Source organism: Oncorhynchus tshawytscha, linkage group LG05 (assembly GCF_018296145.1).
Source record: "Oncorhynchus tshawytscha isolate Ot180627B linkage group LG05, Otsh_v2.0, whole genome shotgun sequence".
In the NCBI taxonomy this organism is placed as follows: domain Eukaryota; kingdom Metazoa; phylum Chordata; class Actinopteri; order Salmoniformes; family Salmonidae; genus Oncorhynchus; species Oncorhynchus tshawytscha.
The window spans coordinates 51762912-51785761 of NC_056433.1; the positions used below are offsets into that span (position 1 = coordinate 51762912).

Sequence of the window (22850 nt, forward strand, 5' to 3'; positions counted from 1 at the left end):
AGTTATTTTGTGCATGTGTTATGAATGAACACCTTGAATAGCTTGGATTGCCTGTCATTTGAATTTTTTAATTTCACCTTTATTCAACCTTTATTCAACCAGGTTCTCATTTACATCTGCGACCTGGCCAAGATAAAGCAAAGCAGTGTGACAAAACAATAACACAGAGATACACATGGAATAAATAAACATACAGTCAATAACACAGTAGAAAAAAGTATATATACAGTGTGTGCAAATGAGGTAAGATAAGGCAATAAATAGGCCATTGTGGTGAAATAATTACAATTTAGCAATTAAACACTGGAAGTGGTAGATGTGCAGAAGATGAATGTGCAAGTAGAGATACAGGGGTTTAAAGGATAAATAACAGTATGGGGATGAGGTAGTTAGATGGGCTATTAACAGATGGGCTATGTACAGGTGCAGTGATCTGTGAGCTGCTCTGACAGCTGGTGCTTAAAGTTAGGGAGGGAGGTATGAGTCTCCAGCTTCAGTGATTTTTGCAATTCGTTCCAGTCATTGGTAGCAGAGAACTGGAAGGAAAGGCTGCCAAAAGAGGAATTGGCTTTGGGGGTGACCAGTGAAATATACCTACTGGAGCGTGTGCTACGGGTGGGTGCTGCTATGGTGACCAGTGAGCTGAGAAGGCAGGACTTTACCTAGCAAATACTTATAGATGACCTGGAGCCAGTGGGTTTGGTGACGAATATGAAGCGAGGGCCAACCAACGAGAACATACAGATTGCAGTGGTGGGGAGTGTATGGGGCTTTGGTGACAAAACGGATGACACTGTGATAGACTGCATCCAATTTGCTGAGTAGAGTGTTGGTAGCTATTTTGTAAATGACATCGCCGAAGTCACGGATTGGCAGGATAGTCAGTTTTACGAGGGTATGTTTGGCAGCATGAGTGAAGGATGTTTTGTTGTGAATGAGGAAGCTGATTCTATATTTAATTTTGGATTGGAGATGCTTAATGAGAGTCTGGAAGGAGAGTTTACAGTCTAACCAGCTAGGTATTTGTAGTTGTCCACATATTCTAAGTCAGAACCGTCCAGAGTAGTGATGCTGGACAGGCGGGCAGGTACTGGCAGCGAGCATGCATTTAGTTTTACTTGCATTTAAGAGCAGTTGGAGGCCACGGAAGGTGAGTTGTATGGCATTGAAGCTTGTCTGGAGGTTAGTTAACACAGTGTCCAAAGAAGGGCCAGAAGTATACAGAATGGTGTCGTCTGCGTAGAGGTGGATCAGAGAATCACCAGCAGCAAGAGCGACATCATTGATGTATACAGAGAAAAGAGTCGACCCGAGAATTGAACCCTGTGGCACCCCCATAGAGACTGCCCGAGGTCCGGACAACAGACCCTCAGATTTGACACACTGAACTCTGTCTGAGAAGTAGTTGGTGAATCAGGCGAGGCAGTCATTTGAGAAACCAAGTCTGTTGAGTCTGCTGATAAGAATGTGGTGATTGACAGAGTCGAAAGCCTTGGCCAGGTCGATGAATACAGCTGCACAGTATTGTCTCCTATCGATGGCGGTTATGATATCATTTAGGACCTTGAGCGTGGCTGAGGTGCACCCATGACCAGCTCGGAAACCAGATTGCATAGCGGAGAAGGTACGGTGGGATTCGAAATGGTCGATCTGTTTGTTAACTTTCGAAGACCTTGGAAAGGCAAGGTAGGATAGATATCGGTCTGTTGCAGTTTGGGACTAGAGTGTCTCCCCCTTTGAAGAGAGGGATGACCGCTCTAGACCCAAACTGTAACTGACAATGTAAGTGATCCACGGTCCCACATCCCCTCACCATGGATAAAGTGCTGAAGAGTATGACCTCATGACTGAAAACAAAAGGAGAAAGATGAAAAAGATCTGGGTGAAGACAATGACCGCGGTCTTGTCTATCTAGCTCACATGCAGTTGAAGTCTGAAGTTTACATACACCTTAGCCAAATACATTTAAACTCAGTTTTTCACAATTCCTGACATTTAATCCTAGTAAAAATGCACTATCTTAGGTCAGTTAGGATCACCACTTTATTTTAAGAATGTGAAATGTCAGAATAATAGTAGAGAGAATGCTTTTTTTCAGCTTTAATTTCTTTCATCACATTCCCAGTGGGTCAGAAGTTTACATACACTCAATTAGTATTTGGTAGCATTGCCTTTAAATTGTTTAACCTGGGTCAAATGTTTCAGCTAGCTTTCCACAAGCTTCCCACATTAAGTTGGGTTAATTTTGACTCATTCCTCCTGACAGAGCTGGTGTAACCAAGTCAGGTTTGTAGGCCTCCTTGCTCGCACAGTTCTTTCAGTTCTTCCCACAAATTTTCTATTGGATTGAGGTCAGGGCTTTGTGATGGCTACTCCAATACCTTGACCCCGTGCTTCACGTTTGGGATGGTGTTCTTTAGCTTGCATGCTTCCCCCTTTTTCCTCCAAACATAATGATGGTCATTATGCCCAAACGGTTCTATTTTTGTTTCATCAGACCAGAGAACATTTGTCCAAAATGTACTATCTTTGTCCCCATGTGCAGTTGCAAACCATAGTCTGGCTTTTTTATGGTGGTTTTGGAGCAGTGGCTTCTTCCTTGCTAAGCGGCCTTTCAGGTTATGTCAATATAGGACTCGTTTTACTGTGGATATAGATACATTTGTACCTCCAGCATCTTCACAACATCCTTTGCTGTTGTTCTGGGATTGATTTGCACTTTTCTCACCAAAGTACATTCATCTCTAGGAGACAGAACGTGTCTCCTTCCTGAGTGGTATGATGGCTGCGTGGTCCCGGGGTGTTTATACTTGCATACTATTGTTTGTACAGATGAACATGGTACCTTCAGGAATTTGTAAATTGCTCCCAAGGATGAACCAGACTTGTGGAGGTCTACAATTTTTATTCTGCGGTCTTGGCTGATTTCTTTTGATTTTGTCATAATGACAAGCAAAGAGGCACTGGGTTTGAAGGTAGGCAATGAAATACGTCCACAGGTACACCTCCAATTGACTCAAATGATTGACTCAAATGATCGGAAGCTTGTAAAGCCATGACATCATTTTCTGGAATTTTCCAGGTTCTTTGAAGGCACAGTCAACTCAGTGTATGTAAACGTCTGTGTGTGTATGGGAGTCATTTGAAGATGAACCAACATTAACCCTTTCCATGCTCTCTCCTGTAGATGAGTACAGAAGGCTGTGCATCGATGGGGTTCCCCATGGCACAGGTAACGGAGGTTTCCCCCACGGAGTCTTCCCCAATGGTGGTGGCAGCAACGGTAACGGTTACAGCTACGGCTACAAGCTCAACCCAAACGGACCTAATGGCAATGGTCACCATGGCAACGGAGGAGGAATTGGAGGGGGGGGACAGGGAGGAGGAGGAGGAAATGGTTTTGGAGGAAACGGTGGGGGGCGTAATATCGGTGAGTTGGTTGGGCCTTGAAAAAACGTTTTGTATCAGAGATATTAGATATTGTTTAAACCATAGAGATTGTATAAAATTACTAATAGTTTAATTCCTTATTCTATGGTTTAAACTGAGTGTACAGTGCATTTGGAAAGTATTCAGACCCCTTGACTTTTTCCATATTTTGTTACGTTATTGCCTTATTCTAAAATGGATTAAATAGTTTTTTTCCCTCATCAATCTATACACAATACTCCATAATGACAAAGCAACAAAAAAAACATTTGATTATGTTTGCAAATGTATAAACCCTGAGGAAGGCACAGTGGTGCCGAAACGTCAGTAAATACCCATTAAATTGCTGGGAGATTATACATGGAGTGTGCGACTTTCTTTATTTTGATAGTTTATAGTTTATTCGCTGTTAATCAGCACCTCCCCACAAACTATTATTCTGGCAGCTCAGGTTTTTTTTTTTTTTTGCAAATGTATAAAAAAAATGAAATATCACATTTACGTAAGTATTCAGACCCTTTACTCAGTACTTTGTTGAAGCACCCTTGGTGGCAATTACAGCCTCGAGTCTTGGCACACTTGTATTTGGGGAGTTTATCTATATATTGGGGAGTTTATCTATATATCCTTCTCTGCAGATCCTCTCAATCTCTGTCAGCTTGGATGGGGAGCAGGTCTCTCCAGAGATGTTCGATCAGGCTCATGTCCGGGCTCTAGCTGGGCCACCCCAGGACATTCAGAGACTTGTCCCCAAGCCACACCTGCGTTGTCTTGGCTGTGTGCTTAGGGTCGTTGTCCTGAGCGCTCTGGAGCAGGTTTTCATCAAGGATCTCTCTGTACTTTGCTCCATTCATCTTTCCCTTGATCCTGACTAGTCTCCCAGTCCCTGCCGCTGAAAAACATCCCCACAGCATGATGCTGCCACCTCCATGCTTCACCATAGGGATGGTGCCAGGTTTCCTCCAGATGTGACACTTGGCATTCAGGCCAAAGAGTTCAATCTTGGTTTCATCAGACCAGAGAATCTTGTTTCTCATTGTCTGAGAGTCAATAGGTGCCTTTTGGCAAACTCCAAGCAGGCTGTCATAACTGAGTAGCTGCTTCCATCTAGCCACTGTACCATAAAGGCCTGATTGATGGTGTGCTGCAGAGATGGTTGTCCTTCTGGAAGGTTCTCCCATCTCCACAGAGGAACTCTAGAGCTCTGTCAGAGTGGCCATCATGTTCTTGGTCCCTTCCCTGACCAAGTTCCTTCTCCCCCAATTGCTCAGTTTGGCCAGGCGGCTAGCTCAAGGAAGAGTCTTGGTGGTTCCAAACTTCTTCCATTTAAGAATGATGGAGGCCACTATGTTCTTAAGGACCTTCAATGCTGCAGAAATGTTTTGGTGCCCTTCCCCAGATCTGTGCATCGACACAATCCTGTCTCGGAGCTCGTGGCTTGGTTTTTGCTCTGACATGCACTGTCAACCCTGGGGCCTTATATAGACAGGTGTGTGCCTTTCCAAATCATGTCCAATCAATTGAATTTACCACAGGTGGACCCCAAGTTGTAAAAACATCTCAAGGATGATCAATGGAAACAGGATGCACCTGAGCTCAATTTCGAGACTCATAGCAAAGGGTCCGTTTTTTATTTGTAATATATTTGCATTTTCTAAAAACCTGTTTCCGCTTTGTCATTAAAGGGTATTGTGTGTAGATTGATGAGGATTATACATTTTTTATTTCATTTTAGTATAAGGCTTTAATGTAACAAAATGTGGAAGGGGTCTGAATACTTTCCGGATGCACTGTATAGCCTGTTGATCAGTTCAGTTCAATGAGACTCACCTGAATATCAAAATAATGATGGGAGCTTTCATCTCTTCATCTTCTTCACTGTGTTTTTGAGAATAATAAACCTTGGTTAGTAATGTAATGTAATTGTGTGTTGTGTTGTGTATCCTCAGTATCACTCAATGAGACCGTTGATGTGTGTAAACATTTCACCAACCTGTGTTTGAACGGACGCTGTATCCCCACCCCGACCAGCTACCGCTGTGAATGTAACATGGGCTACAGACAGGATGTACGCGGGGAGTGTATCGGTAAGCCCACTACAAAGTCAGTTAGGAAAATGACATATACTCCACTGCCATTTTCTGACCACACATGGGACTTCTCTTCTCTGATGTAAAACTCAGGGTATCTTTACACATTAGCATTGATTCTAACCTTTTTCAACACGTATGGGAGAGTTCAGATTTGTAAATTGGAGCACCCTGGGTTTTACTGATGAACTCATCTCTCTTCATCTCCTCCTCTCCTCCCTCCTTCAGATGTGGATGAGTGCGTCAGCAACCCCTGTGTCAATGGAGACTGTGTCAACACACCTGGGTCGTACCACTGCAAGTGTCACGAAGGCTACCAGGGCACCCCCACCAAACAGGCCTGCATTGGTATGTTCCAATCACTCACCATGATCATTTTCTATTCCAACAGTTGGATGGTATGGATAGACTGGGTACGTTGGCCTTCTGGCGGTGTCCAGGACAGAAACAGACTGGTACCTGACCTGGCTAACGGTCAAACTCCCCTCCACAGATATTGACGAGTGCATCGTGAACGGAGTGATGTGTCGTAACGGACGTTGTGTCAACACTGGCGGAAGCTTCCAGTGCATCTGCAACGCTGGCTTTGAACTCACTCCTGATGGAAAGAACTGCATAGGTAACAATGGGCATTCATTTATATATTCAACCTACGGAATCTGTGGTAGATTATTGTACAACTAGGCCATTATAAATAACAACGTGTCTCCCTGTGCTCTTCCAGATCACGATGAGTGTGCCACCACCAACATGTGTCTCAATGGAATGTGTATCAATGAGGATGGTAGCTTCAAGTGTATCTGTAAATCTGGCTTTGCCCTGGCACCTAACGGACGCTACTGCACAGGTATGTCATCTACCATACACTAGTTGCAGTTATCTGAAGTCAACAGAGTTGCAGTTGATCAACATCTATAGCAGTGGGGGCTGGTGGGAGGAGCTATAGGAGGTTGGGCTCATTGTAACGGCTGGAATGGAATCAATGGAACGGAGTCAAACGTGTGGATTCCGTATGTTTGATACTGTTTCGTTGGTTCCATTCCAGCCGTTAACAATGAGTCCGTCCTCCCATAGCTCCTCCCACCCAGCCTCCTATGATCTACAGATCATCTTCAAGGGAGCAGATTTCTCCTGGAGGGATTAATAAAGTGTTATTGAAGTGATTATCTAAATGAAATAAGGTTATACAATTATTTACTGTATCGTTTCCCTTCTTCTCTCCGTCCTCCCTCAGACATTGATGAGTGCCAGACCCCAGGCATCTGTATGAACGGACGCTGTATCAACTCTGAGGGCTCCTTCCGCTGTGAGTGCCCGCCGGGCCTGGCCATCGACGTGGACGGGAGAGTGTGTGTAGACACACACATGCGCACCACCTGCTACGGCGCCATCAAGATGGGCACGTGCTCGCGGCCCTTCCCGGGCGCCGTCACCAAGTCCGAGTGCTGCTGTGCCAGTCCTGAACACGGCTTCGGAGAGCCCTGCCTGCCCTGCCCTGCCCGCAACTCAGGTGACCAAAGCTGACCCTAACCCCACCAGCAAGCATCAGTGGTTTACATGTGCCGTTATTAAGATCCTGTTAGCTCTGTTTCAGAATTGTTTCACATCACAGTTCAGATTCCAGGCTAAGATCTGCAGAAGTGATTGTTAGAATTATAATGTAAATGGTGTTTTTTTGTTACACTGGGTATATTAGCAGGTGACTTACAGGTGTTTTTAATGGCCTTTCAGCTGAGTTCCAGGCCGTGTGCAGCAGTGGGATTGGCATCACCGCTGACGGCAGAGGTGAGTCATGTGACTTTTACGGTTCGATCTTAAGTCTGTGTGGTGTGGAGCTCTACTATCACTGATAGTTATTCTGACATTAAACAGGCCTCCCCTCGAACATTCCAATGCGTCCCTCCGAAAATGTGTGACTTTCCCACCGAATTTCAAATCACAGAGTGAAAAAAAAATACAATGAATATTTTTGTTGGAGAGAGCCTTATTTAAGATGAGGCTGTGTCTCATGTGGGTTTGTCCTCTGTGTCTCCTCAGACATCAACGAGTGTGCCTTGGACCCTGACATCTGTCAGAACGGCATGTGTGAGAACCTGAGAGGGAGCTACCGTTGCATCTGTAACATCGGCTACGAGTCCGACTCCAGCGGAAAGAACTGCGTGGGTGAGTCCAGGATTCCTGTATCCACTCTCCGATGTCTTGCTGGGAAAAGCAGCGACCCGAATGAGAGTTTGTCACGTTTTCATATCTGAATATAACAGTGGCCTGAAGTCAAACTGAGTTCCATATCTTGCTGTACTTTCGTGGTTTTAACTTTGACGTATGAACAAAGTTTGATGACCAATCGCTGATCATTTTAAACACTGGGGTTGATTGTTTTGGTTGGTTTGTGTTAGGGGAGAGTGTGGTCAATTCAACCAATTGGGTAAGTTGAGCCACCCTTGTGTCTAGGAAACCATACACAAAATTATTATTTTGATCAAGTATTTAGGAAGCGGTCGTCATTTTATGGAGTCTGTAAAGAAAGAAACCACATGGAAAATGTGTTAAGCAAGTTAGGTCCAAAAAACTAAACGTGTATCTAAATCAGGGTCTTAAAAGGTAGATCGATCGTATCTCCCAGCCCACCTATGAGTTACTCGCCAATCAATTCTGAAAGTACATTTTTTCATGTGTTCAATGCAAACTGTCATAAACATAAAGCTCCTGGGTTCTGTCCAATCAAAGTCACATTGCATTATCCGACCCTGGTTAGCCTCTATTGACTTAAAAACAGTGGTGGAAAGTACTTTTTAAAAATACTTGAAAGTACCACTTAAGTAGTTTTTTGGGGTGATCTGTACTTTACTTTTACTATTTATATTTTTAACTACTTTTACTTTACTACATACCTAAAGAAATTGATGTACTTTTTACTCCGTACATTTTTAATGCTTAGCAGGACAGAAAAATGGTCTAATTCATACACTTATCAAGAGAATATCCCTGGTCATCTCTACTGCATCTGATCTGGTGGACTCACTAAACACATGCTTCGTTTGGACATGATGTCTGAGTGATGGATGTGCCCCTGGCTGTCCTTAAATTAAAAAACAAGAAATTGGTGCCATATGGGTTTGATTCATTTGATTAATAAGGAATTTGAAATGATTTATACCTTTTCTTCTACTTTTGATATTTAAGTAGATTTTAAACCAAATACTTTTAGACTTTTACTCAAGTATGATTGTACTGGGCAACTTTGACTTTTACTTGAGTCATTTTATATGAAGGTATCTTGACTTTTACTCAAGTATGACAATTGGGTACTTTTCCCTGCTTGAAAAGACAAACGTAACCCAATATCTGCCAATTAATTTCCAGCAATATTGACTGTGTATGCGCATTTGTCAATCACTCCGTATGTAGCCAGTTAACAATGCTAATGGGATAGGCATGATAGACATGGGTTTAATAAAGATAGACGTGGTTTTAAAAAGGTAGGTGTAATATTTCATTCAGTACAGAAGTTTGTAGGTGTCTTAACTTACCCTGTTTGTGGTTCAACTTACCCCATACCTGCGGTAAGTTGTGCCAAGAGACCACTTTTTTGGTACAAGCTATGTTTTCAAAACTGTAATGTTTACATGAATTCTGATTATTTCCAGGAAAACACAACATCCTGAAATATAGGTAGATATCTTTGTTAAGAGAGAATACTATTTCCGTTGTCGGAGTGATGCCGGGGAAAAAAATGGCTCAACTTACCCCACTCTCCCCTACACTTGATCAACCATGTTGTTTTCCTCTCCTCGACTCTTTCATGTCTCCCAGACATCAACGAGTGTCTCGTGAACCATCTGCTGTGTGACAACGGCCTGTGTAGAAACACCCCCGGCAGCTACACCTGCTCCTGTCCCAAAGGCTTCATCTTCAAACCAGACTCTGAGACCTGCGAAGGTAAACACCTCATACAAACGCCAAAGGAGCAACAACTTTGTTCGAAGACTCAATGCATTAAAACACTCTTCAGTGCTATTTCATACCTTGCGGCTGTCTTAATCGTCTAGACGTGCGTACACCTGCAACTGTTGAACACTTAAACACACATGGAGAGAAGGTAGTCAAATAGACCATCAATATATATGACCACATGTTTGCTTACATCCTCTGTCCTTGAACCAATTTCATAACGTTTTCTGTCTTTGTGGTCATGACGTGACTTGAATTAATGTGATGACTGTTATTTATCAAATCAACTAACTATGTTCAATTGTTACTAGATTCAATTAATCGTGTAACAATTAACTCGTTTGGAATTTGGGGCACCACGGAATAAGTTGTTTGACGTGTTGCCATCTCCCAAATTAAACTCTAGAATATATATATAAGTTATATATCGATAACAGTCACTTATTAATCATTACCTCATATCAGTCTCATTCTGTGGCAGACTTCTTGAATCCGCAAGAACCCCAGGATTTTCTGATTATTCAGTTCTACACCGATTGATTTAAGGATTTATTTACTAACTAACTAAATAATAACACAGAATGCACATACACACTTACATGAGCCAAAAGTTCCTCATGGACTGAGAAGATATGACGGCTTGTTACACAATGGAGAGGGTGTGGGGAAAGAGAGAGATAGAGAAAGGAACATTTATTATGGATACATTCTAGGACTGTTCTCACATTAATCCTATTTCTTACACACGAGCTGCCGCCCGTTTGGGTAAGAAATGCAATATATTTACGTGTAAGTTAGATGTCTTTGTTCGTTGCCTATCTCGGCTGAAACCAATCTATCCTTCTACGGGGAATGGCTCGATGGGTGTAATGCTCTGATTGTCCACCAGAGGTCACAATGTCCTTCATATAGTTGTCTGTGGCTTCAATGATTCACCAGTGATTGTCTGAGGTGAGCTTCTCACCTCTTTTCTTCCTCGGGTAGATAGTCAAAGTTCTAGACCCCTTTACATGCACAGCTGCAGACTGTCAATGTTTTGGTCTAGTGAGGTTATTTTCTTCACCTTGTGTTGAGAGTTTCAGAGTTTCTAACCATTTCAATGTGTAGCCACAGCTGCACGCTTTCTGGTCTTAGAGTTTCAACCATTTGTAACGTTTAGCTCACGCTTCACGTCTGCTGGTCTGGTATGTTAATTCTTAGCGAGTCCTTTTAAGCACTCTGGTCGAAAAGATGCGGTTCCATCACACTGACACGCTCTTCTGACCTCATTTGGGGTGTGGCTTAGTTAATGTGCAACGGACATGAAAACTATGATCTTGTTCGAAAACTAAAATCACCTTCCTATCTTAACAAAGATAGTTTCATCGTTCGTCATATTGTATTAGCATCATATTGGATGGAGACTTGACAACTTGAATGTGTTTCCTTCCTAAGTTACAATATTTGGTTCATACAGTTTTTAATAACATCACAAAATGAAAAGCAATATGACATGATTATTCTTTAGATCCCCACTAACCATTATAAGACATTACTATTGCAACAACACATCATCAGTAGGGTAAAACTAACCTGTCTCACGACGGTCTAAACCCAGCTCACGTTCCCTATTAGTGGGTGAACAATCCAACGCTTGGTGAATTCTGCTTCACAATTCTAAACATTCCTATCTTAGAAATATTGTTCCAATGTTCCCTTTTTTTGGACGTTATGGTTTTGGCAGCGAAAGTTTCCTGGAGGACAAAGGCATTCCTTTGGTTGGTACTGAAGAACAGGAGAGGGTTCTCTGCTGCATAAGATTTACGATTGGCGCGAGGTGTCATAAAACCGGCCCAGGGCCTGCCTCTCCTCCTCTCTGGCTATCTGTCAGCCATTTGCCAAGCTGATCTGAGGATCCTCGACCAGGAGAGTCATGACATTGTTGAAGTAAAAGCTTGTCTAGATGTTAAGGGTGACCATTTACCTGGCTCTGCACTGCCATACCTAACCCTGCTCTGGTCCATGTGTTTCAGATATCAACGAGTGTGACTCCAGCCCGTGTGTCAACGGAATCTGCCGCAACTTCGCCGGGTCCTTCAACTGCGAGTGTTCTCACGGCAGCAAGCTGGACTCCACCAACACCATCTGCGTGGGTAAGAGGCCGAGGCGTCTGTCATAACTGGCCGACTTAAAATTGGACCCACATTTTTTTTTTAAACGACGGGGTCCTGAGGCAAACTTCTGTCAGAGAATCATCATATAGACAGTCAGAGTAAGGAGTGGGACGTGAGCCAAGGTTTCGAGCCTAATAGGCGTTTTAGAAGGTTTATACCACTAAATAAACAAGTCGATGTCAGCTTTGGGAGCATGTCCAGACGCATCTGAACATCCATCTACAGATGGAATCTGGGATGAGTCATTCGAATAAATACCAATGTGAGCCGGCCTTGTCAGTCTGATAGATTCCTGTACTTTAAAATATAGAGCCGTTTTATTTTCAAAGCAGAGTCATATATTTGCTTCAAAGTCATCGCTCGGCGGGCAAGAATGTAAATTGTGGTGGAGTTTTTGGGTTCATGGTCTCGGGAGAGAAAATGCACATCCCGTTTGTTATGACTATGCTCTCAGTCCATTAGGAGTGCCATAGCAAATGATTAAAGTCATAGATGCATGTGTCTTGGTATAAGCAGCTGTTGAAAGGGACACCTGTAGTTAGTTACTAACCACTGCCTGTAGTGTTGTGCTTGGAATGAATGTAGTATATCAATGAGAGATGTGTGTATGTGTGTTGATGCGTCACAGTACATTAGAATTGAAGGGCCTTTTCTTGGCAGGGTTCCCTTGATTGCCTTCACTTACCGACATTCTCTCTCTCTTTTTTTCCCTCTCCCTCTCTCCTCCCTTTCTCTTCCTTCTCTCTCTCTCTCTCTCTCTCTCTCTCTCTCCCCCTTCCTCCCTCTACAGACAGCATGAAAGGAACGTGCTGGCTGAATATCCAAGATGGCCGCTGTGAGGTCAACATCAACGGCGCCACACTCAAGTCTGAGTGCTGCTCTACGCTGGGAGCCGCCTGGGGCAGTCCGTGTGAACGCTGCGAGATCGGTCAGTACGCACACAAACAGACCTGTAGACAAACACACTCCTAATGAAGATACTGAGGTGTGTACGGTAACTGATGTCTCTCTCCACAGACACTGCCTGTTCCAGAGGGTTCGCTCGTATGAAGGGAGTCAATTGTGAAGGTAAAACACACATTGACCCCGACACACACACACACACACACACACACACACACACACACACACACTGCTGCTACTGTCTATTATCCATTATGTTGGTAGCAGACATTCTCACAGTCATAATGACCCTCTGTCTCCCTCCCTGTGGTATTCCACTCCCTCCCTATGAGTCATACAGTACAGTCATTCCTTTAATAACCCCCGATCCCCCCCCTCCAGACATCAATGAGTGTGTGGTGTTCCCGGGGGTGTGTACCAACGGGCGTTGTGTCAACACCCAGGGCTCCTTCCTCTGTGAGTGTGCTGAGGGTCTCACCCTGGACGGGAGTGGACGCACCTGCGTGGGTAAGACAAGACCGTAACCGACGGAAACCTTGATAAACAAGCAAATTCGTCACACAAATGTGGTCACCAAAAATATTAGCATCTTGAGGCTACTGTGTGGTCAGCAGTACTGTATCTCCGTCCATCTGTCCGTCCCTCAGACGTGCGCAGCGAGCAGTGCTACATGAAGTGGCACGAGGATGAGTGTGGCGAGCCGCTGCCCGGGCGCTACCGCGTGGACATGTGCTGCTGCTCGGTGGGCGCGGCCTGGGGCATCGACTGTGAGGAGTGTCCCAAGGCGGGAACCCCGGAGAACAAGGCCATCTGCCCCCGAGGACCAGGCTTCGCCAACCGAGGAGACATCCTGACTGGCAGACCCTTTTACAAAGGTAGGGATTGTCATTGTCCCGTTTTCCTTGTCGGAATGTCAGTAGACTTTTTTTTTGTGTCATTTACACATTTAGGGTCTATCCCAACTAGACTGAGGAGCTACAAAGAGTAAGTCAAATGATCAAATGTACAGGTGCAAAAGAAAAATCATTACTGGATTAGATTTGGAAAAATAGCACAGGTCAATTTCATGTGAATTCCATACACAGTTCATCCCTGACCCTTGGCATTATTCTGTTCTGTTCTTCTCCTGCAGATGTGAATGAGTGTAAGGTGTTCAGCGGCCTGTGTTCTCACGGAACGTGTCGCAACACCATCGGCAGCTTCAAGTGTCGCTGCAGCAGCGGCTTCGCCCTCAACATGGAGGAGAGGAACTGCACCGGTACGAGAGAGAGAAAGAAACAAAAAAATTATACAATAAAAAAGCATCTTAACTAATTACGGAGAAATATGTATCTTTAGTAAGTATCTTTGTATAAGATTTCTGTAGTATTAGAGCAAGTTTTAGGGTCATAAAATAAACTTGTGCTACAAACTCACTTGACGACTGTTTGTTGACACAGCTGAAATTCCTCATGAGATCAGTAAATGAAGGTTGAATATGATATTTATGTAATGTGCATTCTTCCCCCTGTCTCCCCTCCCTCTCTCTCTTCCCTGTCTCTTCCCTCTGTCTCTCTTCCCCCTGTCTCTTCCCCCTGTCTCTCTTCCCTCTGTCTCCCCTCCCTCTCTCTCTTCCCTCTCTCTCTTCCCTCTGCCTCTCTTCCCTCTCTCTCTTCCCTCCCTCTCTCTCTTCCCTCTGTCTCTCTTCCCTCTGTCTCCCCTCCCTCTCTCTCTCTTCCCTCTTCCTTCCCTCTCTCTCTTCCCTCTGCCTCTCTTCCCTCTCTCTCTTCCCCTCTCTCTCTTCCCTCTTCCCTCTTCCCTCTGTCTCTCTTCCCTCTGTCTCTCTTCCCTCTCTCTCTTCCCTCTGCATCTCTTCCCTCTGTCTCTCTTCCCTCTGTCTCTCTTCCCTCTGTCTCTCCTCCCTCTGTCTCTCTTCCCTCTGTCTCTCTTCCCTCTGTCTCTCTTCCCTCTGTCTCTCTTCCCTCTGTCTCTCTTCCCTCTGTCTCTCTTCCCTCTGTCTCTCTTCCCTCTGTCTCTCTTCCCTCTGTCTCTCTTCCCTCTGTCTCTCTTCCCTCTGTCTCTCCTCCCTCTGTCTCTCCTCCCTCTGTCTCTCCTCCCTCTGTCTCTCCTCCCTCTGTCTCTCCTCCCTCTGTCTCTCTTCCCTCTGTCTCTCTTCCCTCTGTCTCTCTTCCCTCTCTCTCTTCCCTCTCTCTCTTCCCTCTGTCTCTCTTCCCTCTGTCTCTCTTCCCTCTGTCTCTCCTCCCTCTGTCTCTCTTCCCTCTGTCTCTCTTCCCTCTGTCTCTCTTCCCTCTGTCTCTCTTCCCTCTGTCTCTCTTCCCTCTGTCTCTCCTCCCTCTGTCTCTCTTCCCTCTGTCTCTCTTCCCTCTGTCTCTCTTCCCTCTGTCTCTCTTCCCTCTGTCTCTCTTCCCTCTGTCTCTCTTCCCTCTGTCTCTCTTCCCTCTGTCTCTCCTCCCTCTGTCTCTCCTCCCTCTGTCTCTCCTCCCTCTGTCTCTCCTCCCTCTGTCTCTCCTCCCTCTGTCTCTCCTCCCTCTGTCTCTCTTCCCTCTGTCTCTCTTCCCTCTCTCTCTCTTCCCTCTCTCTCTTCCCTCTGTCTCTCTTCCCTCTGTCTCTCTCCCTCTGCATCTCTTCCCTCTCTCTCTTCCCTCTGTCTCTCTTCCCTCTGTCTCTCTTCCCTCTGCATCTCTTCCCTCTCTCTCTTCCCTCTGTCTCTCCTCCCTCTGTCTCTCCTCCCTCTGTCTCTCTCTTCCCTCTGTCTCTCCTCCCTCTTTCTCCCTCCCTCTCTCTCTCCCTCTGTCTCTCCTCCCTCTGCATCTCTTCCCTCTGTCTCTCTTCCCTCTGTCTCTCTTCCCTCTGTCTCTCTTCCCTCTGTCTCTCCTCCCTCTGTCTCTCCTCCCTCTGTCTCTCTGTCTCCCTCTGTCTCTCTTCCCTCTGTCTCTCTTCCCTCTGTCTCTCCTCCCTCTGTCTCTCCTCCCTCTGTCTCTCCTCCCTCTGTCTCTCCTCCCTCTGTCTCTCCTCCCTCTGTCTCTCCTCCCTCTGTCTCTCCTCCCTCTGTCTCTCCTCCCTCTGTCTCTCCTCCCTCTGTCTCTCCTCCCTCTGTCTCTCTTCCCTCTCTCTCTCCCTCCCTCTGTCTCTCTTCCTCTGTCTCTCTTCCCTCTGTCTCTTCCCTCTGTCTCTCTTCCCTCTCTCTCTTCCCTCTCTCTCTCCTCCCTCTGTCTCTCCTCCCTCTGTCTCTCTTCCCTCTGTCTCTCTTCCCTCTGTCTCTCTTCCCTCTGTCTCTCTTCCCTCTGTCTCTCCTCCCTCTGTCTCTCTTCCCTCTGTCTCTCCTCCCTCTGTCTCTCTTCCCTCTGTCTCTCCTCCCTCTGTCTCTCCTCCCTCTGTCTCTCCTCCCTCTGTCTCTCTTCCCTCTGTCTCTCCTCCCTCTGTCTCTCCTCCCTCTGTCTCTCTTCCCTCTGTCTCTCTTCCCTCTGTCTCTCTTCCCTCTGTCTCTCTTCCCTCTGTCTCTCTTCCCTCTGTCTCTCTTCCCTCTGTCTCTCTCCCTCTGTCTCTCCTCCCTCTGTCTCTCCTCCCTCTGTCTCTCCTCCCTCTGTCTCTCTTCCCTCTGTCTCTCCTCCCTCTGTCTCTCCTCCAACTCCCACAGATATTGACGAATGTCGTATCTCTCCGGACCTGTGTGGCCACGGCACCTGTGTGAACACCCCCGGCAGCTTCGAGTGTGAATGCTTCGAGGGCTACGAGAGCGGCTTCATGATGATGAAGAACTGCATGGGTGAGTGGGGGAACACACATATAACTCTCCAGTTGACGGGAGAGTGGGAGAACTTCCTCAGAGATCATTATTGAATGTTGACCTTGTTGCACTCTCTCACTCTCTCTCTTCTATCTTTCTCCTTTTTCGCTCTCCCTCCCTCCCTCCCCTCTTTCTCTCCTACCTTTCTTCCTCTCCCTCCCTCCCTCCCCTCTTTCTCTCCTACCTTTCTTCCTCTCCCTCCCTCCCTCCCTCTTTCTCTCCTACCTTTCTTCCTCTCCCTCCCTCCCTCCCCTCTTTCTCTCCTACCTTTCTTCCTCTCCCTCCCTCCCTCACCTCTTTCTCTCCTACCTTTCTTCCTCTCCCTCCCTCCCCTCTCTCTCCTACCTTTCTTCCTCTCCCTCCCTCACCTCTTTCTCTCCTACCTTTCTTCCTCTCCCTCCCTCCCTCCCCTCTTTCTCTCCTACCTTTCTTCCTCTCCCTCCCTCCCTCCCCTCTTTCTCTCCTACCTTTCTTCTCTCCCTCCCTCCCTCACCTCTTTCTCTCCTACCTTTCTTCCTCTCCCTCCCTCCCCTCTTTCTCTCCTACCTTTCTTCCTCTCCCTCCCTCCCTCCCTCTTTCTCTCCTACCTTTCTTCCTCTCCCTCCCTCCCTCACCTCTTTCTCTCCTACCTTTCTTCCTCTCCCTCCCTCCCTCTTTCTCTCCTACCTTTCTTCCTCTCTCCCTCCCTCCCCTCTTTCTCTCTACCTTTCTTCCTCTCCCTCCCTCCCTCCCTCTTTCTCTCCTACCTTTCTTCCTCTCCCTCCCTCCTCCCCTCTTTCTCTCCTACCTTTCTTCCTCTCCCTCCCTCCCCCCCTCTTTCTCTCCTACCTTTCTTCCTCTCCCTCCCTCCCTCACCTCTTTCTCTCCTACCTTTCTTCCTCTCCCTCCCTCCCCTCTTTCTCTCCTACCTTTCTTCCTCTCCCTCCCTCCCTCCCCTCTTTCTCTCCTACCTTTCTTCCTCTCCCTCCCTCCCTCACCTCTTTCTCTCCTACCTTTCTTCCTCTCCCTCCCTCCCTCACCTCTTTCTCTCCTACCTTTCTTCCTCTCCCTCCCTCCTCTTTCTCTCCTACCCGGCTGATTGCTACCTTTCTTCCTCTCCCTCCCTCCCTCCCCTCTTTCTCTCCTACCTTTCTTCCTCTCCCTCCCTCCCTCCCCTCTTTCTCTCCTACCTTTCTTCCTCTCCCTCCCTCCCTCACCTCTTTCTCTCCTACCTTTCTTCCTCTCCCTCCCTCCCTCACCTCTTTCTCTCCTACCTTTCTTCCTCTCCCTCCCTCCCTCACCTCTTTCTCTCCTACCTTTCTTCCTCTCCCTCCCTGGGGACACCTTTCTTCCTCTCCCTCCCTCCCCTCTTTCTCTCCTACCTTTCTTCCTCTCCCTCCCTCCCCTCTTTCTCTCCTACCTTTCTTCCCTCCTCCCTCCCCTCTTTCTCTCCTACCTTTCTTCCCCTCCCTCCCTCACCTCTTTCTCTCCTACCTTTCTTCCTCTCCCTCCCTCCCCTCTTTCTCTCCTACCTTTCTTCCTCTCCCTCCCTCCCTCACCTCTTTCTCTCCTACCTTTCTTCCTCTCCCTCCTCCCTCACCTCTTTCTCTCCTACCTTTCTTCCTCCCCCTCCCTCCCTCTCTTTCTCTCCTACCTTTCTTCCTCTCCCTCCCTCCCTCACCTCTTTCTCTCCTACCTTTCTTCCTCTCCCTCCCTCCCTCACCTCTTTCTCTCCTACCTTTCTTCCTCTCCCTCCCTCCCTCACCTCTTTCTCTCCTACCTTTCTTCCTCTCCCTCCCTCCCTCTCTTTCTCTCCTACCTTTCTTCCTCTCCCTCCCTCCCTCACCTCTTTCTCTCCTACCTTTCTTCCTCTCCCTCCCTCCCTCACCTCTTTCTCTCCTACCTTTCTTCCTCTCCCTCCCTCCCTCACCTCTTTCTCTCCTACCTTTCTTCCTCTCCCTCCCTCCCTCACCTCTTTCTCTCCTACCTTTCTTCCTCTCCCTCCCTCCCTCCCCTCTTTCTCTCCTACCTTTCTTCCTCTCCCTCTCTCCCCTGCAGATATTGATGAGTGTGAGAGGAACACACTGCTGTGTCAAGGAGGCGCCTGTCTGAACACAGAGGGGAGTTACGAGTGTGAATGTCCCCCCGGACACCAGCTGAGCCCCGACGGCTCCTCCTGCGAAGGTAGTCAAAACAGTATATCACTGCACACTGCATAGTATACAACACACACACACACACACACACACACTTTACATCACCTAAAATATGAGACATGTTAGATCACTGTTTTGGCGTTTTACATCATCCTCAAGTCATCTGGGATACATGTTCAAGTTCACCAGACAGTAAATGTTATTCTCTCCTACATGACGTTGTCTACTGTGGTGGCTAATTCCTATGATTGAAGCTAACTGTCACTGTCACTGTGTGTTTCCAGATGTGAACGAGTGCCAGCTGAGCAACAACCTGTGTAAGAACGGCCACTGTGTCAACATGGTGGGGAACTACCAGTGCTCCTGTGACACGGGCTACCAGGTTACACCAGACAGACAGGGCTGTGTGGGTGAGTGACCACCTGACTGAGACATGTCATCATTTGTCTCGTGGATGTTAGCACCGTGGTTGTTGACCATTTCTAAGCGTCCCATCCGAAACTTGAGCAGAAAAAGCACCGTTTGAGTGTCCGTTTGTGTGTGTCTATGCTTACCTGTAACCCGGCTGATTGCAGATATTGATGAGTGTACCATCATGAACGGAGGCTGTGACACACACTGTACCAACTCAGAGGGCAGCTACGAGTGCAGCTGTAGTGAGGGCTACGCTCTCATGCCCGACCTCAGAACCTGCGCTGGTAAGTCACACAGTAACGCAATGCACCCGCGTGCTGTACATGCACACATAGTATAGTGTAGAAACACACAGTCACACTCGTTCTCTCCCCTGTCCAGACATCGATGAGTGCGAGGACAGCCCTGATATCTGTGACGGGGGTCAGTGTACCAACGTCCCCGGAGAGTACCGCTGTCTCTGCTACGACGGATTCATGGCCTCCATGGATATGAGGACCTGCATTGGTGAGATGTACACCGTGTTCTCTTCTCCTGCTCTCTCTCCTTCTCTCTCTCCTTCTCTCTCTCTCCATCTCTCTCTCTCCATCTCTCTCTCTCCTTCTCTCTCTCTCCATCTCTCTCTCTCCATCTCTCTCTCTCCATCTCTCTCTCTCCATCTCTCCTTCTCTCCTTCTCTCTCTCTCTCTCTCCTTCTCTCTCTCTCCTTCTCTCTCTCTCCATCTCTCTCTCTCCATCTCTCTCTCCATCTCTCTCTCTCCATCTCTCTCTCTCCATCTCTCCTTCTCTCCTTCTCTCTCTCTCCTTCTCTCTCTCTCTCCTTCTCTCTCTCTCTCCTCTCTCTCTCTCCATCTCTCTCTCTCCATCTCTCTCCATCTCTCCTTCTCTCTCTCTCTCTCTCTCTCTCTCCATCTCTCCTCTCTCTCTCTCTCTCCCTCTTGCTCTCTCTCTCCCTCGCTCTCTCCATCTCTCCTCTCTCTCTCCCTCGCTCTCTCTCTCTCCATCTCTCTCTCTCTCTCTCCCTCGCTCTCTCTCTCTCCATCTCTCCATCGTTCTCTCTCCTTCTCTCTCTCTCCTTCTCTCTCTCCCTCCATCTCTCTCTCTCCCTCCATCTCTCTCTCCATCTCTCCCTCTCTTCTCTCCCCTTCTCTCTCTCCCTCCATCTCTCTCTCCATCTCTCTCTCCATCTCTCCTCTCTCTCTTCTCTCTCTCTCCCTCCATCTCTCTCTCTCCCTCCATCTCTCTCTCCATCTCTCCTCTCTCTCTCTTCTCTCTCTCTCCATCTCTCTCTCCATCTCTCCTCTCTCTCTCTTCTCTCTCTCTCCATCTCTCTCTCCATCTCTCTCTCTCTCTCTTCTCTCTCTCTCCCTCCATCTCTCTCTCTCCCTCCATCTCTCTCTCTCCCTCCATCTCTCTCTCCATCTCTCTCTCTCTCTCTTCTCTCTCTCTCCCTCCATCTCTCTCTCTCCCTCCATCTCTCTCTCCATCTCTCTCTCTCTCTCTTCTCTCTCTCTCCATCTCTCTCTCCATCTCTCCTCTCTCTCTCCCTCGCTCTCTCTCTCTCCATCTCTCCATCGTTCTCTCTCCTTCTCTCTCTCTCCTTCTCTCTCTCCCTCCATCTCTCTCTCTCCCTCCATCTCTCTCTCTCCCTCCATCTCTCTCTCTCTCCCTCGCTCTCTCTCTCTCCCTCCATCTCTCTCTCTCCCTCTCTCTCTCTCTCTCCCTCCATCTCTCTCTCTCCCTCCATCTCTCTCTCCATCTCTCCATCTCTCTCTCTCTCTCTCCATCTCTCTCTCCATCTCTCCTCTCTCTCTCCCTCGCTCTCTCTCTCTCCATCTCTCCATCGTTCTCTCTCCTTCTCTCTCTCTCCCTCCATCTCTCTCTCCCTCCATCTCTCTCTCTCTCCCTCGCTCTCTCTCTCTCCCTCCATCTCTCTCTCCCTCCATCTCTCTCTCCATCTCTCCATCTCTCTCTCTTCTCTCTCTCCCTCCATCTCTCTCTCTCCCTCCATCTCTCTCTCCATCTCTCCCTCTCTTCTCTCCCCTTCTCTTCTCTTCCCTCCCTCCCTCTCTCCCTCCCCATCCCTCTAATTTTACCCTTACCTGTTAGACATATATTTTACTCCTCTGTCCCCTCTCCAAGACCAGTTAACTCATGGTCCTCTGTGTGTGTGTTCCTCTGTGTGTGTGTTCCTCTGTGTGTGTGTTCCTCTGTGTGTGTATTCCTCTGTGTTGTGTGTTCCTCTGTGTGCGTTCCTCTGTGTGTGCGTTCCTCTGTGTGTGTGTTCCTCTGTGTGTGTGTTCCTCTGTGTGTGTGTTCCTCTGTGTGTGTGTTCCTCTGTGTTGTGTGTTCCTCTGTGTTGTGTGTTCCTCTGTGTTGTGTGTTCCTCTGTGTTGTGCGTTCCTCTGTGTTGTGCGTTCCTCTGTGTTGTGTGTTCCTCTGTGTTGTGTGTTCCTCTGTGTTGTGCGTTCCTCTGTGTTGTGTGTTCCTCTGTTGTGTGTGTTCCTCTGTGTTGTGTGTTCCTCTGTGTGTGTGTTCCTCTGTGTTGTGCGTTCCATTGTGTGTGTTCCTCTGTGTTGTGTGTTCCTCTGTGTTGTGTGTTCCTCTGTGTTGTGTGTGTGTTCCTGTGTGTGTTCCTCTGTGTTGTGTGTTCCTCTGTGTTGTGTGTGTGTTCCTGTGTGTGTGTTCCTCTGTGTTGTGTGTTCCATTGTGTGTGATCCTCTGTGTTGTGTGTTCCTCTGTGTTGTGTGTGTGTTCCTGTGTGTGTGTGTTCCTCTGTGTTGTGTGTTCCATTGTGTGTGTTCCTCTGTGTTGTGTGTTCCTCTGTGTTGTGTGTTCCTCTGTGTTGTGTGTTCCATTGTGTGTGTTCCTCTGTGTTGTGTGTTCCTCTGTGTTGTGTGTTCCTCTGTGTTGTGTGTTCCATTGTGTGTGTTCCTCTGTGTTGTGTGTTCCTCTGTGTTGTGTGTTCCTCTGTGTTGTGTGTTCCTCTGTGTTGTGTGTTCCTCTGTGTTGTGTGTTCCTCTGTGTTGTGTGTTCCTCTGTGTTGTGTGTTCCATTGTGTGTGTTCCTCTGTGTTGTGTGTTCCTCTGTGTTGTGTGTTCCATTGTGTGTGTTCCTCTGTGTTGTGTGTTCCTCTGTGTTGTGTGTTCCATTGTGTGTGTTCCTCTGTGTTGTGTGTTCCTCTGTGTTGTGTGTTCCATTGTGTGTGTTCCTCTGTGTTGTGTGTTCCTCTGTGTTGTGTGTTCCTCTGTGTTGTGTGTTCCTCTGTGTTGTGTGTGTGTTCCATTGTGTTGTGTGTGTGTGTGTTCCTGTGTGTGTGTTCCTCTGTGTTGTGTGTTCCTTTGTGTTGTGTGTTCCATTGTGTGTGTTCCTCTGTGTTGTGTGTTCCGTTGTGTGTGTGTTCCTGTGTGTGTGTTCCTCTGTGTGTGTATCAGATGTGAACGAGTGTGAGCTGAACCCTAACATCTGTCTGCATGGGGACTGTGAGAACACCAAGGGATCCTTCATCTGTCACTGTCAGCTGGGATACTTTGTCAAGAAGGGCTCCACCGGCTGCACAGGTACAGTGTACACACACACACACACACACACATACACACCGTACAACACCATGGGCTACACACACGCTGGTCGTAACTGTAAGGCTATTTACTGTAAAACTATCTTAGTTATGACGATGTCATGAAGCTTTGGTCATTTTTTACTCCTGTGGATAACGTCCGGTATAAGCCAGAGTACAGACAGAATGACAGAGGCACTCACATGTCTTGTCTCTACATTTATCTCTCTGCTGTTTTTCCTTCTCCTAGATATTGATGAGTGTGAGATTGGAGCCCATAACTGTGACATGCATGCTGCCTGCGTCAACATCCCCGGAAGCTTCAAGTGTCGCTGTCGTGACGGCTGGGTGGGGGACGGCATCAAGTGTGTGGGTGAGTATAGTAGTGCTGGGCTGGAACAAAAGCCTGTTAAATGAAAAAAATAATAA

The 22850-nt window shown here is 47.2% G+C and overlaps 1 protein-coding gene across 3 annotated transcripts in view; it reads left to right on the forward strand.

Annotated features, from left to right (window-relative positions):
* The window catches only part of LOC112251550 (fibrillin 2b), a 96884-nt gene that overhangs the window by 54575 nt on the left and 19459 nt on the right, over positions 1-22850 (forward strand). For 2 of the 3 annotated variants that reach the window (XM_042322062.1, XM_042322063.1), the window contains exons 11-32: positions 3188-3430; positions 5379-5516; positions 5748-5867; positions 6013-6138; positions 6244-6366; positions 6754-7029; positions 7251-7304; positions 7557-7682; positions 9333-9458; positions 11483-11602; positions 12414-12551; positions 12641-12691; positions 12908-13033; positions 13174-13401; positions 13659-13784; positions 16164-16292; positions 18351-18476; positions 18733-18858; positions 19024-19146; positions 19244-19369; positions 22297-22422; positions 22672-22794. In XM_042322062.1, the coding sequence (XP_042177996.1) occupies positions 3188-3430; positions 5379-5516; positions 5748-5867; positions 6013-6138; positions 6244-6366; positions 6754-7029; positions 7251-7304; positions 7557-7682; positions 9333-9458; positions 11483-11602; positions 12414-12551; positions 12641-12691; positions 12908-13033; positions 13174-13401; positions 13659-13784; positions 16164-16292; positions 18351-18476; positions 18733-18858; positions 19024-19146; positions 19244-19369; positions 22297-22422; positions 22672-22794 (3000 nt within the window). The remainder of the gene's footprint in view (positions 1-3187; positions 3431-5378; positions 5517-5747; positions 5868-6012; positions 6139-6243; positions 6367-6753; positions 7030-7250; positions 7305-7556; positions 7683-9332; positions 9459-11482; positions 11603-12413; positions 12552-12640; positions 12692-12907; positions 13034-13173; positions 13402-13658; positions 13785-16163; positions 16293-18350; positions 18477-18732; positions 18859-19023; positions 19147-19243; positions 19370-22296; positions 22423-22671; positions 22795-22850) is intronic. The other variant, XM_042322064.1, reaches the window with a different exon arrangement.